Raw genomic sequence first — 15,963 nt, 5'->3', positions numbered from 1 at the left:
ATGACAGTCCCAATTATAGTTATAAATGTGCATTGCTGTTTAAGCTGCGCATGCTAAAAATAAAGATGATCACCAGTAGGTTACAATTACGCGCTTTACTGCATCGTTAATTAACTCAACCAAACGCATCCTATATTAGATTAATCAGATACCGTATACACACTAAATTAACATATCACAACTTACAATGGCACAAAATGCTGCGAATGCTCAAGCGAACTTGTCTGTGCTTGTCATGAAGTCTTGACTCGGTGGACGCGTTCTTTCCGCCACAAGGCTGTAACAAATGAGCTCAAATGGGAAATATTAATAAAACTCATAATTACCAATTATGATTAATTATTAATATTTGGGTCGGTTAATTAGATTAACTTGAGGTAGTTAAATTAATATTACAATCAATTAATCAGTTCCAACAAACTCTGGAATAGCCTTCCTGATAGTGTTCGTTGCTCAGACTCGCTCTCCCAGTTTAAAACTAGATTAAAGTCGCATCTCTTCAGCCAGGCATTCATATAATATTTTTAATCTTACAGTTCAAATTACAATCCGGCCTCTAGTTAATAAACGCCAGAGGAGAACTGGCCCCCGACTGAGCCTGGGTTCTCCCAAGGTTTTTTTTTCTCCATTGGGTCACCTGATGGAGTTTTAGGACACCATTAGGTCATTTGATGGAGTTTTTCGGTTTCTTGCCACTGTTGCCTTTGGCTTGCTCAGTTGGGGATATTTAATCTGATTTTATCAATCAATAAATTCCACTAGAAACAAACCTTGTTGTATTATTTTAATTTAATACTGTGAAGCTGCTTTGATACAATCTGTATTGTGAAAAGCGCTTTACAAATATACTTGACTTGACTTATTCTAAGAAAAGTGTATCTTTCATGGCCACCGAAAAATAATTATTTCTTAGCATGCACAGCACTTAGAGCAACAAGATCAAGATCATAAAATGGACTTTGTTGCAAGCAGATAATCAGAACCAACTATATATTGTGCACAAGTTTTATTAACTAAATCACAAACATAACTAGACAAACATACATATATTCATACATACATACATGCATAGGTAAAGGGGTGAGTGATATGGAACCGGATACTGTTCGTTTTCTCACACAAACCGCTCGTTTCGTGTCTCAGGCCATCAATGTGTACTTACGATGGGGAATTGTTTAATTTGGACGATGGGGAATTGTTTTAATTTGGACTCTGTGCATGCTCTTTGAGGTGGTGACCACAGACCTGCATTATATGACTGACAGACAAGAACGGTTTGACCTAAAAATATCAAAATTGAATCTACTGCGGAAAAAAAGACACCTACATCTTGGATGCCCTTGAGGTAAGCTAAAACATACCAAAATTTAATTTCAAAGTGAACTATCCCTTTAACTGTATCTTCCTTTTCGAAGTGATTCCAATCATTCAAAACCATCATGGCGAACAGCGTGCATCTCTCAGCTTAAGTAAATAATCTATTATCTATCTGCCTAATTTTCTTATCGGATCGATAACGATAACATCAAAAATGACCATTTATCGGCCGATATCGATATGTGGTCGATATACAGTGAGGAAAATAAGTATTTGAACACCCTGCTATTTTGCAAGTTCTCCCACTTGGAAATCATGGAGGGGTCTGGATTTGTCATTGTAGGTGCATGTCCACTGTGAGAGACATAATCTAAAAAAAAAAATCCAGAAATCACAATATATGATTTTTTAACTATTTATTTGTATGATACAGCTGCAAATAAGTATTTGAACACCTGTCTATCAGCTAGAATTCTGACCCTCAAAGACCTGTTAGTCTGCCTTTAAAATGTCCACCTCCACTCCATTTATTATCCTAAATTAGATGCACCTGTTTGAGGTCGTTAGCTGCATAAAGACACCTGTCCACCCCATACAATCAGTAAGAATCCAACTACTAACATGGCCAAGACCAAAGAGCTGTCCAAAGACACTAGAGACAAAATTGTACACCTCCACAAGGCTGGAAAGGGCTACGGGGAAATTGCCAAGCAGCTTGGTGAAAAAAGGTCCACTGTTGGAGCAATCATTAGAAAATGGAAGAAGCTAAACATGACTGTCAATCTCCCTCGGACTGGGGCTCCATGCAAGATCTCACCTCGTGGGGTCTCAATGATCCTAAGAAAGGTGAGAAATCAGCCCAGAACTACACGGGAGGAGCTGGTCAATGACCTGAAAAGAGCTGGGACCACCGTTTCCAAGGTTACTGTTGGTAATACACTAAGACGTCATGGTTTGAAATCATGCATGGCACGGAAGATTCCCCTGCTTAAACCAGCACATGTCAAGGCCCGTCTTAAGTTTGCCAATGACCATTTGGATGATCCAGAGGAGTCATGGGAGAAAGTCATGTGGTCAGATGAGACCAAAATAGAACTTTTTGGTCATAATTCCACTAAACGTGTTTGGAGGAAGAAGAATGATGAGTACCATCCCAAGAACACCATTTCTACTGTGAAGCATGGGGGTGGTAGCATCATGCTTTGGGGGTGTTTTTCTGCACATGGGACAGGGCGACTGCACTGTATTAAGGAGAGGATGACCGGGGCCATGCATTGCGAGATTTTGGGGAACAACCTCCTTCCCTCAGTTAGAGCATTGAAGATGGGTCGAGGCTGGGTCTTCCAACATGACAATGACCCGAAGCACACAGCCAGGATAACCAAGGAGTGGCTCTGTAAGAAGCATATCAAGGTTCTGGCGTGGCCTAGCCAGTCTCCAGACCTAAACCCAATAGAGAATCTTTGGAGGGAGCTCAAACTCCGTGTTTCTCAGCGACAGCCCAGAAACCTGACTGATCTAGAGAAGATCTGTGTGGAGGAGTGGGCCAAAATCCCTCCTGCAGTGTGTGCAAACCTGGTGAAAAACTACAGGAAACGTTTGACCTCTGTAATTGCAAACAAAGGCTACTGTACCAAATATTAACATTGATTTTCTCAGGTGTTCAAATACTTATTTGCAGCTGTATCATACAAATAAATAGTTAAAAAATCATACATTGTGATTTCGGGATTTTTTTTTTTAGATTATGTCTCTCACAGTGGACATGCACCTACGATGACAATTTCAGACCCCTCCATGATTTCCAAGTGGGAGAACTTGCAAAATAGCAGGGTGTTCAAATACTTATTTTCCTCACTGTATATCGTGCATCCCTACAAGTTACTGCCATCGATGACCAAGCTCAACGCGTCAGATCAAGATGAGCGTGCCCGCAGTTGTGTCACAGCTACCGAGGATTTCACTGCGTTGATCCTGCAATACTCGATTTTTTTTTTCGGTGCGTTAAAGTGAACTGGAAAAAACGCCCCGTGCCGAACAGACCAAATGGACAGCTGTCCACAGAGTAAGTGATTATTTTAAACATGACGCATGTATAGATCGAAAAGATTGAAATGTCCGCAACACTGCTTACTCCCATATTTTAATTAAAAAAAAGCAACGTTTCGACATTATAAGAATGGCTTTATATCAAACTCTTCATTCAGGCCATAAGGAGACATTGTGTTTAAATAATAAATCCAAAAAGTTTCCCGTTGGAGAAGCCTTTTACCGTGATCTCCTCCTCTAAACGGTTTATTGACCCGCTCTACCCCGATATATCTAAGGGCGCTGACATTATGCCCAGCTAATTTAAAATGAGCGGCAACAGGACTGCGTTCATCTCCTTTTCTGATGGTGCTTCTGTGCTCACTGATTCTAGTCCGTAGCGCTCTCGTTGTTTTACCAACATATGATAACCCACATGGGCAACTGATTAAATAAATAACATGTGTGGTGCTACATGTGATAGTGCCGCGAATAGATAATGTCTTACCAGTGTGTGGATGATTAAAATTTTTACACTTATATGTGTACGAGCACTGGGCACAACTGCCACATCTATAATTGCCATCTGGCATGCTAGGAAAAGGCGTTGTAAGTTGTGGACGTATGTCGTTCTTAACTAGATGGTCTTTTAAGTTAGAAGCACGCTTAAAAATAAGCTTAGGCTTTTCTGGGAAAACTTTGTTTAATTTAGGGTCCGAATCAATAATATGCCAATGTTTATAAACAGATCCTCTAAATTCTGACACAAGTGGAGAATATTTTACACAACATAGAGGAGACTTATTTGGGTTTTTTGTGCGTTTATTTGATCGAAGGCACTCGTCTTGCGTTATCTGATCAAAGCGTGCTTTGGCTGAATTAACCCACTCTTGTTTATACCCTCTGTTGAGGAATCTTTTTGTCAAGTCCGCAGCTTGCTTCGAGTAAGATGTATTATCGCTGCATATTCTGCGTGCACGACTAAACTGACTGATTGGTAGACTTTTGACCAATGGCCTGGGATGAAAACTATTCCCATGCAGTATAGTGTTGCGATCCGTAGGCTTGCGAAAAAGATCAGTTTTTAAACTCATACCATCTTTATATATCTGAATATCAAGAAAACTGATGCATTGTCTGTCATATTCCAAGGTAAATTTCAAATGTTCGTTACAAGAATTCAGATACTCATGAAAAACATTTAATTCATCCACTGTGCACAGTGCACAGTAGGGTCGAAACGTTGCTTTTTTTTTTTATTAAAATATGGGAGTAAGCAGTGTTGCGGACATTTCAATCTTTTCTATTTAGTAGTCCTTTTTGTCCAGCACCTGCCAGATGTTGGGATGTGCACACAATAATCTCAGCATGTATAGATCGACCCATATTATACCTATATTAAAGGAGAACTCCGGTCAATTTTAACATTGAGCTAATTTTTTTGTACATTTGGAGTGCTGTCAGTACAGAGAACAACGACAAAAATCGGTGTTGCCCAGGATGTAAATACAGGTATGTGCGCTGGCTGAATAAACATCATTTTTTATATATTTCTTTCACATCTACTGCAGTCAGATTCACCCGCGTTCACTCCGAAGGAATCACTCACATGACCTGTGCACTTGTAATGACAGGCTAAAAGCAGGTTTAAAACTTGCCCCATTGAAGTCAACAGAGTGCAAATTTTAAAAAGAGGATAACAAGTGTAGGCAACACCGATTTTTGTCGTTGTTCTCTGTACTGACAGCACTCCAAATGTACAAAAAAATGAGCTCAATGTTAAAATTGACCCGAGTTCTCCTTTAACAAGTTGTGGGATTTCATGTGTTGTGTGATATCTCTGCGCCCAAGTAGCAATGCTTCGCCTGTGCTTCCCCCTAATATAGTCCCAAGTCAACATCTGCCTAGGAAATCGTGTTAATCTGCATCACTATTTGTACTCGTTGTGTACTCGCAGGCCACAAGAAGTAATTAGTTGTTTTTTTCAATCACTTTTACTCAGGACATGCTAGCTGGCAACAAAGGATTCCATTCATTAAGCTAAGCTAAGCTTGCGCTGACCCTGTCAAACTAAAACAATCCATGCACTGAGACAAAAATGCATTTGCCCACTTATCTAAATGTTAATGCTGGAGTGTTCCTTTAAATATTTCTAATCTTCCATTCATTTTAACAAAAAAATAAAAATAGACAATCTCAATATTTTATCTTACGGAATGTATTTGACATACAAACTAATGTTGATCACTTGCAACAGGTTTTTATATGAGCATGAAGGCTTGATAAACTTCTAAAACTCTTCTCACACTGAGTACAGTCGTACGGCTTCTCTCCAGTATGAACTCGCTTGTGTGATTTCAGATAACTAGCTGTAGTAAAGCTCTTCCCACAGTCACAACACACATGATCTCTCACTTCATTATGTGTTTTCTGGTGCAGTTTAAAACTGTCCAGTAGTGTAAAACTCTTTCCACAGAGAGAACACAAGTGAGGCTTAACACCTGTATGAAAAGTTAGGTGTTTTTTGAGATATGATGTTGAAGAAAAATCTTTTCCACATTGAGTACAGTGGTACGGCTTCTCTCCAGTATGAACTCGCTCGTGTGATTTCAGAGATCCAGACTGAGTGAAACTCTTGTCACAATATGAGCACTTGTAAGGTTTTTCTCCAGTATGAATTAGTTGGTGCTGTTTCAGATCACCAGATGTAGTAAAGCTCTTCCCACAGTCAAAGCACATATACTCTCTCACTTCATTATGTGTTTTCTGGTGCCGTTTAAAATTGTTCAGCCATGAAAAACTCTTTCCACAGAGAGAACACACATAAGGCCTCTCACCTGAATGAACTTTCAGGTGTTCTTTTAGACGTGATGATGAAATAAAATCTTTCCCACACTGATCACAGTTAAATGGTTTTTCTCCAGAGTGAATATGCAGATGAATTCTGAGATCAGATAAATATGTGAAACTCTTTCCACACTGAGGGCATGGATACGGTTTCTCTCCAGTGTGAATTCTCATGTGTTTGTTAAGGTCTCCTTTTTGACTGAAACTCTTTCCACACTGAGAGCATGGATACGGTTTCTCTCCAGTGTGAATTCTCATGTGTTTGTTAAGGTCTCCTTTATGACTGGAACTCTTTCCACACTGAGAGCAGGAGTGCAGCTTTTTGGCTTTTGTTTCTTGAGTTTTGAAGTCACAGTGCTTAATGTCTTCATTCAGTTCTTCTTTTAGCTCTGTTACTTCCATCTGATCTAGAATGAACGTATCAAGTAGTTATAATCAGTTTAAGGAGGATCATTTCAAGGAAAACTCAAGTGAACACAAGCAGACAACAAGAGAATAGGTTTCTGTCTGTGTGAGTATAAAGTATCAGATCTTTGATGTTGAAGGTTTATTATCATTCTCATTCATTTGAATAATAAAATGAGTTTGACAACTGCTATATACAATATTAGGATAATTTAGATGAATTTTTCTATCATTTATCATCAATATACTAATTATTTCACAGCTACTAAAGCAGTCAGCAATGAAGAATCAAGAATGGACACCAACCTATTTGTTCCTCAGTATCTTCATGTTTTATTCTGGATGGTTCTGGATCACTCATGTCTTCAATCTCCTCTTTAATAAACTCCATCTTTAACAGTCACACAGATTTCAGCTGCTACTCCTGGAGTTTGTCCTTCTCTTGTAGGATGATGGGAATATTCCCAGTATTTATTGGTGAATTGTTGTGGGAGGGGCTTCACTGCAGGTGTGAACTGTGATCACTTTGTGATACTGACGCCCACAGGACCAGATCTGGAATCTGAAAGATATTGAATTTATAAAGAACTAATTTAATTATTTGATAGTTAAGTGAATATATTTGCTGTAATAAATCGTGTTTTGACAAGGCTGTATATTATCATCATATAAAACAGATCTATAGGGTCATCCGTGTCAAAACAACCAAATTTTAGAAACTTTCACAGCTAAAATGTTTTATATTGTTAATATTTTTTCTAAAGAAAGCCAAACATAAATGTGATTGGTTTACATTTACTGAGTTATCCAGTATTTTGTAGAGGCGGGTAAAAATGACTTTAGAAAGATGGCAAATCATTATTTTGTGTTTACACTAAGCGTGCCGCACAAGCCCTGAAAAGTGAAGCCAAAACGTCTCGATCGCCCCCCGGTGACTGGTCCTAGTATAGGTCATAAGCCCCGCCTCCCTGTGTTATTCAACGGGACGTGAGACTAACTAAACAATTAAATTACACTTCAAATATCTTTTTTCCAAATGTGGTTTCTTTCATTTGCTGTCTTTTTATCACGCTGATGTACAACCCCAAATCAGAAAAAGTTGGGACACTGTACAAATTGTGAGTAAAAAAGGAATGGAATAATTTACAAATCTCATTTTGAAATGTCATGCCAAATATTGGCTCATTTTGGATTTCATGAGAGCTACACATTCCAAAAAAGTTGGGACAGGTAGGAATAAGAGGCCGGAAAAAAGTTTAATGTACATATAAGGAACAGCTGGAGGACCAATTTGCAACTTATTAGGTCAATTGGCAACATGATTGGGTATAAAAAGCGCCTCTCAGAGTGGCAGAGTCTCTCAGAAGTCAAGATGGGCAGAGGATCACCAATTCCCCCAATGCTGCGGCGAAAAATAGTGGAGCAATATCAGAAAGGAGTTTCTCAGAGAAAAATTGCAAAGAGTTTGAAGTTATCATCATCTACAGTGCATAATATCATCCAAAGATTCAGAGAATCTGGAACAATCTCTGTGCGTAAGGGTCAAGGCCGGAAAACCATACTGTATGCCTGTGATCTTCGGGCCCTTAGACGGCACTGCATCACATACAAGAATGCTACTGTAATGGAAATCACAACATGGGCTCAGGAATACTTCCAGAAAACATTGTCGGTGAACACAACCCACCGTGCCATTCGCCGTTGCCAGCTAAAACTCTATAGGTCAAAAAAGAAGCCATATCTAAACAGGATCTAGAAGCGCAGGCGTTTTCTCTGGGCCAAGGCTCATTAAAAATGGACTGTGGCAAAGTGGAAAACTGTTCTGTGGTCAGACGAATCAAAATTTGAAGTTCTTTTTGGAAAACTGGGACGCCATGTCATCCAGACTAAAGAGGACAAGGACAACCCAAGTTGTTATCAGCGCTCAGTTCAGAAGCCTGCATCTCTGATGGTATGGGGTTGCATGAGTGTGTGTGGCATGGGCAGCTTACACATCTGGAAAGGCACCATCAATGCTGAAAGGTATATCCAAGTTCTAGAACAACATATGCTCTCATCCAGACGTCGTCTCTTTCAGGGAAGACCTTGCATTTTCCAACATGACAATGCCAGACCATATACTGCATCAATTACAATATCATGGCTGCGTAGAAGAAGGATCCGGGTACTGAAATGGCCAGCCTGCAGTCCAGATCTTTCACCCATAGAAAACATTTGGTGCATCATAAAGAGGAAGATGCAACAAAGAAGACCTAAGACAGTTGAGCAACTAGAAGCCTGTACTAGACAAGAATGGGACAACATTCCTATTCCTAAACTTGAGCAACTTGTCTCCTCAGTCCCCAGACGTTTGCAGACTGTTATAAAAAGAAGAGGGGATGCCACACAGTGGTAAACATGGCTTGTCCCAACTTTTTGAGATGTGTTGATGCCATGAAATTTAAAATCTAATTATTTTTCCCTTAAAATTATAAATGTTCTTAGTTTAAACATCTGATATGTCATCTATGTTGTATTTTGAATAAAATATTAAAATTTGAAACTTCCACATCATTGCATTCTGTTTTTATTCACAATTTGTACAGTGTCCCAACTTTTTCTGATTTGGGGTTGTAAGTTTCAAAAATAAGTTGTTTTTTAGTTAGTTACGTGATGCTATAAAAACGGTGGTGTAACGTCATGATTGACAGCTGTGATTGACAGGTTCTCTGAGCGAAGTAGTCACTGAAGCACCAACGGACATTTTTTTGGGGATCTTCGGAGGACTGAGGAGATTATATTTAGTGGTCGACCGATATATCGCCAAGGCCGATACATCGGCCGATATTTGGCAATTTTGAAATATCGGCATCGGCCGATAAGTTTTTCTGATTGGCCGATGTGTTGGAAGCGGGACTTTTATTTTGACGGCGCTCCAGGCTTTTATTTTGACGGGCGGCGCTGAGAACACCAGCGCCAGAAGAGAATGGCAACACTCCTCAGATCAAACAGCGCTCACTCACATTCTCCGTCTTCATTAATTTACGATCTCTGTCAGTCATATCTAATACTTTGTTAGACAGAACTGATAAACAAAGAAAGTAAATGGTAACTTATGCGAAGTAAGTAAAGTAAAGCGTTTGCTTTTATATTATTTGTAACATTATATTATAATAAATTTGTAAACAATCAGGCTAAAATACTTTCTCATTTGCCGTCAACATTCAACAAATGCGCATCTACGTCATTTAAACAAATATCTGAATATCTAATAAACATTTAATTTCACAAACCTTGCAGATTTAATCACATCCAGCTGTGATATCTTGTGAAGTGTGCATTACTGTCTGCAAGTGACGGTCAGTCCGTGCGAAGTGAGTGAATGCGAACAGAAGATCAGCTTCAGGGGACGCGATCGAAAAACTTTAAATCCTTCATTTTAAAATATGCTGATATATAACCAGTTGCCAACTGTGTCATATTCATCTGTGATATATCCAGCTGCCAACTGTGTCATATTCATATCGTTTTTACTGTGCTGTATGTAAAATTAGCGTTACCTTGTCTTTATTTGAAAAAATATGATTACCAGCACGAAATTACCAGATTACTGAGTGCCCTGTTAGTGTTTACATTCTTTTTATTCATATATTCATATATTTCTAAACAATTACTTTGTGAAAAATACTGTAATATGATTGCAAATGTAAGAAGTTGCCATCTAAAGTATAAAAGTATGTTTATTTAAAAAATTTGTTTTATAATTTATTTATAATTTATTATTAAAATAAGAAATTATTGAATATATAAAAATATCGGCTTTATATCGGCCATCGGCCACCCTGCTCTCTAAGATATCGGCATCGGCCATCAAAAAACCAATATCGGTCGACCACTAATTATATTTACTTTATTTTAACAAGCCTCTTGTCGTACTGCAATACATTTTTTAAAAAGTGCACTCAGGGAGAGTGCATTCTGCGAGAGTGAGGGCGGAGCGTTGATTTTGTGGCTTTACTTCCTGCTCACTACTGCGCAGGTCTGGTCCCGAGATCGCTACTGCGCAGACTCAAGTTCCAAGATGTCAGTGCCATATCAGGACACTGGCGGCTTCAGTTCTTACCAATGGAAAAGAGCGAAGGGACGTCGTCCATCTTTTACAGTCTATGGTTTACACAGAGATTGGTAGTTCCCAATGTTCAAATTGTTGAACTTTCCCATTTTCAATGGTTGAAAACCAAATATGGGTATAACTTCTCAAACAGTAGATTTTGTTTAAAGAAGAATGTATGAAGAAAACTAGAAATGTATCTTGTTTCTCTCTATCAAAACAATTGCATACAACATCCAACTCTAATTGCCAAAAATACACTGAAATTAATATTTCCAGTATTTATTGGTGAATTATTGCAGGAGAAAAATTCGTAAAAAAAAAAAAAAAAAAGAAACAACTGATTTTACACTGAATTACTTTCATTGTATTTAAATAGTGAACATTTGTTTGAATAACTTTTAGAAATTTAGGATATTTTAATGTGGTTTAATATTAGTTACATTTAAAACAAGGATGTGTAATACTTTCCCAAAGTCTGAGGGAAATAACTGAGTCATCATGTTTAAATGAGCTGCTGAAAAACCTCTTTAGCCCTATTTGCACAGGATAATCATTTGTAATAATTGCGGAGGTTGTCTGTGATCTTAATCTCGCGCGAATCTGCCAACATGCATGTCTTTCATTTGTAGAGTAAAAATTCCCCCGCAAATGACCTACCATATTTCGCCAAACACCGTAATTTCTGAATCACACAAGGTCCCCAGATAATACTAATCCAGTCTGAATAGTTTGTCTCTAAAAGTTCCGTTTTCACCTCATTGAGTTTCCCAACTTCACTGTGACACTTGTACTCCTTCTATGATTCACTACAGAGCTTGAAAGTCTGAAACTCTCTCCACATTAGTGCGGCTTCTCTCCAGTATGAACTCGCTCGTGTGATTCCAGTGCAGACAAACCTTATTCACGATATGAGGGCTTGTACTCTGGAGCTGGTTAATGTTAAACTCTGTAATCTAGTAACATCTCTCACCTGCAGACTGGAAATATACGGCATCCGGAGAAAATATTCCACATCGTTAACAGTGACACATTTAGCCTCAACTGGTGAAAGCTTCAGCTCGTCTCTCTCGCTTCTCTCTTCTGCGCAGGCGCAGTGCGCGATGTCATCATGTTTCTTAAAGGGGCCGCATGTTATTACCTTTTTTTTTTTTTTGACGCGTTGACAAAAAACAAAAACACACAAAACTCTTGTAGGGGAAAGAGAGAACACATGCGTATATGTTGTCAATATACAAAAAGTACTAACCAAGCAGAAAACAACAAAAAACAAAACAAAAAGGGGGAGCTACTTCGAAATACACAAGCCATAGGCAAAAAGGCTAAAGACAATTACCATTTGGAGCTGCACACTCACACACAAGGGGAGATTAATCAAAACAGTAATTTCCTAGATATGTCACTACGAATTTTCCTTGCGATTTAAGTAGATTTGATCTTTTTCAGTGAGGTAAAAAAAAACTATTTAAAATCAATTATAAACCAAACAAAAGAAGGCTTAGAACATCTCCACTTACTGCAATGAATATGATGTTTACCCATAAGAATAATCATATTGAATAAATCTGATACTGATGAATCTACATTATCCATATAAAAGAGGATATGTGGCAAGGTGAGGTTAGGGATATTATCAATCTTAAGTGACAGCCAATTATGTAACTCAGACCAAAAACTATTGGCCACAGGGCAAAAGAAGAACGTGTTCCAGCGACTCATCAGCCATCTCACAAAAAATACAAGGGTCTACATCAAATTTTAATCTTTTTCTAAGAAAATCAGCAACCGGATATATCTTATAAATTATGTTAAAGTGAGTCTCTATGACTTTTGGGGAAATGGGCCATTTGATGAATTTAAAATGTGTTTTTTCTATGGACAATGCAACCATATTCGGAACCTGTACATAAAATCCTCTGTTATAATCAAAAAATAATTTAGATTTCAAAACATCATTAATATATTTATTATTACATTTATAGTCAACTAAACTACAATCATTAATAACTAAATTTGGTAAAGTTGGTAAGGGTCTTACTATTGTATATAACAATGTGCTTTGAATTAACTGTCATAATGGTACAGGTATTGCTTTACAGATCTTGCTGTATTCTCTATTCGTACAGTTTAAATTATATTTGTCTAAGAAAACTTTATATTCAAAGAAGTTACCATTATCATCTATAATATCATTCACAAACACAACGCCATTTTCATACCAATCATACCTGAACAATGATTTCCTATTGATTATAATGACCCTATTGTTCCATAAGGTGGATCCATGTGGAGAAAAGTTATGGGTAAATATCATTTTCCAATATTGGAGAATTTGTTTGTGGAAGTTTGATAATTTAACAGGCATTTTGGTCACCTCAAAATCACATTGCAAAAGAAAATCAAGCCCTCCTACTTTATTTAAAGATGTCTAGGAATGTGAAACCACATATAATCTGGTTGTGATAGATATGTTTTCAACCAGTTAATCTTAAAGGTCCCAAACATTGATTCAAAGTCCAAGGCTTTGATACCACCCATATCATACTCTTTAACGAGCTGAGATTTCCTTATATAATGGGTTTTATTTTTCCACAGGAATTGGAAAATTATTGAGTTGACTTTCTTAATATTACCAGAAAAAACATACAGGGAGTGACATGGATAAATTACTTTGGAAATACCTTCTGCTTTAGATAGAGTAACTCTACCAAAGATAGTGAGGTCTCTGGTAAGCCAGCAACTCAAAGATTTCTTCATATCTATTAATCGGTTCGAAAAATTAACATCTTCCCTTCTGATAGCATTTTTAGATAAAACTATTCCTAGATATTTCACTTTAGATTTAACCTCTATTGAAGAGATGATGGAATCCATTGATGAGTGAATGGGAAGTAGCTCACATTTTTTAACATTGAGGGTTAATCCTGACGCTTTAGAGAAAATCGGGACTGAATCAAGGGCAACATCAACCATGAATTTATTAATTAAAAGGATTGCTGTTTCATCTGCAAATTGACTAATTTTAAATTCCTTGTCCAATATAGAGATCCCATGCAAATCGGGGTTGTGATTAATGAGCATGATAAGTGATTGGGTGGCTAGAATAAACAGTTTGGGAGAAATCGGGCACCCTTGTCTAATACCGGGCGGAACACCTCAAACCTAGGAGTCATACCAGGATTCAGGGACACAGAACTATATGTCAGTATAAAACATCTTAATTATTTTACACAAATTGTTCCCAAAACCTAAAAAACCTACGACTTCAAATAAAAAGGCATGTTCAACAGTGTCAAATGTCTTATAAAAATCGAGAAATAAAATAAAGGCATCAGTATCAATGAGATCTCGATAATCAAGCATGTCTAGAAGCAATCTGGTATGATTATGTATATTTCTACCCCTCATGAAAGCTGATTGACACTCATCAATAATATGTGATAATCCCTCATTCAGACGATTAGCATAGACAAGTGCCAATAATTTATAATCGTTACATAACAAGGTAATTGGTCTCCAATTATCCAATAACAGATTATCTTTGTTAGGTTTGGGAATTAGAGTGATGAGACCATGTTTCATAGTGGGAGAAAGATTACCTTTTGAGATACAATCTAAATAGGCATTATAGAGCATTTCCCTGATATCACTCCAAAAGAAAAAGAAAAACCCCACGGTTATCCCATCTATTCCAGGTGACTTCCCCTTAGACATCTGTCGAACTGCCAAGTCTAGTTCCTCAATTCTTAGCTCATCTTCCATAGATTGTTTAAAGTTATCATCCATTGTCTTTTTAAACCCCTGAATCCTATTTAAGAAAAAACGACAATCTTCTTTAGGAAAAAAGGATTTATACAAATTACTATAAAAAGCTTTGATTTTTTTCATTTACTTCTTCTTGATTTTAAACAATAACATCATTGATATTTAACTTCCAAAATTTTTTCTTCAACTGTCTTTGTTTTTCCAGACTAAAAAAAATAGGAAGGTTTTTTTTCCCCTTCTTCGATTCCAACTGTCATGAATTTGAGGATGAACCCAAGCGCAGACAGCCCAGCAAACACATTTACGTTGTGGCAACGTCTCTGGCACGTTGCATTTCTTCTATGGCAACGTCGCTGTCTACGTGCTCGCAACATTGTAACAATGTAGAATTGTAAGACGTGACAAGGCTGTAGCAACGTTGTTGCGCGACATTCAGCAACTGAGAGACGACGTTCTGACAATATTTGATATGGTGCATTTTGTTAGATAATTATATACTTTTATCGTTTATCTATATTTTTATTTAATAGGGCTATCAACACCTGCAAGTATAGCCTACACTTTGAAGAGTAAAAATGACAGAAGGTTTCGTTAATTCAACTTTATTAAAACTGCATTTAATCAAATTGCACTTCCAAAAGTCATACATTTGTTTAAAAAAAAAAAAAAAAAAAACAAGAAATAAACGAATATACAAATTTATTTTAAGTATAATAAATAAAACATAAAAAGCAAAGGCAGATCAGAACATTTAATGAACAAAACCGGGTCTGTATGGCGGCCAGTAGCCGAAAGCCGGTGTCACCGGGGAAACATCCACAAATCCAGAGGAGCAAAGAAACGAATGAGACTAAATAGCGGAAAAATCAAATGACAAACTAAACAGTGCAAGCGATGCTTCATTAATCACATTAGAAATTAAAGTTGTAGGTTGTGTTTAATAGCTGGTATAGGCTAAACGTAATACTCACGTATCCTTGCTCGATGATGAACGAGAACACAATGAGCCCAACAGGTGGTTGGAATTAAAAAGTCTGATTTTCGCGCTTCAGGGCAGTGACGAGTACATTATGTAGTCCAGTGGTTGTCCAGACACCCTAGGCACAACCTTAAGCAATGGCCCTGAACGATGGTTTAATGTCAACATTGTGACAACGCTGTAACAACCTTCACTACACAACGTAGTTATAGCAACTTTTTGGCCATGTTGTTAAAACGTTGTTAGAAGGTTGGCTACGTTGCGCCAACGTTCTGTGTTTGCTGGGAGGATGCTTGAGACACAGTTTATTTATGGACAAAAAACAGGGAAAACTACGGAGCCCGGGAAGTCACCTGTGGGAAAAAAAAAAAAAAACAATCCGTGGCGACGGTTTTGCAATCTGTCCGCTCAGTTTATAAACCGTACCCACGAATTCTCAAACTGTTCCCTCGGTTTAACAAATTGTGCCCACGGATTAATAAACCGTACTCACGAGTTTCTAATCCGCGCTCTCAGATTTGTAAACCGTGCC

General features: G+C 37.7%; 2 protein-coding genes across 2 annotated transcripts in view; both read right to left on the bottom strand.

Moving 5' to 3' along the window:
* Nucleotides 1-15,963, bottom strand: part of LOC311296638 (uncharacterized protein) — a 121,844-nt gene that overhangs the window by 84,005 nt on the left and 21,876 nt on the right. The window lies entirely within an intron of this gene.
* Nucleotides 5,126-11,785, bottom strand: LOC311296665 (uncharacterized protein). Its single transcript, XM_084418551.1, has 3 exons — nucleotides 11,661-11,785; nucleotides 6,904-7,159; nucleotides 5,126-6,599 (listed from the first exon to the last, which is right to left on the bottom strand). The coding sequence occupies exons 2-3, from the start codon at nucleotides 6,986-6,988 to the stop codon at nucleotides 5,590-5,592; spliced, it is 1,095 nt and encodes a 364-aa protein (XP_084274677.1). The 5' UTR covers nucleotides 6,989-7,159; nucleotides 11,661-11,785; the 3' UTR covers nucleotides 5,126-5,589.

The sequence above is a fragment of the Rutilus rutilus genome (genome assembly GCF_951802725.1).
Source record: "Rutilus rutilus genome assembly, chromosome: 9".
In the NCBI taxonomy this organism is placed as follows: Eukaryota; Metazoa; Chordata; class Actinopteri; order Cypriniformes; family Leuciscidae; genus Rutilus; species Rutilus rutilus.
This window is presented reverse-complemented; position numbering and strand designations above follow the sequence as displayed.

Coding starts and splice junctions, on each gene's coding strand:
- LOC311296665 (XM_084418551.1), bottom strand. CDS start 6,988: ATGGAGTTTATTAAAGAGGAGATTGAAGACATGAGTGATCCAGAACCA. Junction 6,600..6,903: donor AGATACTGAGGAACAAATAG/GTTGGTGTCCAT, acceptor CGTTCATTCTAG/ATCAGATGGAAGTAACAGAG.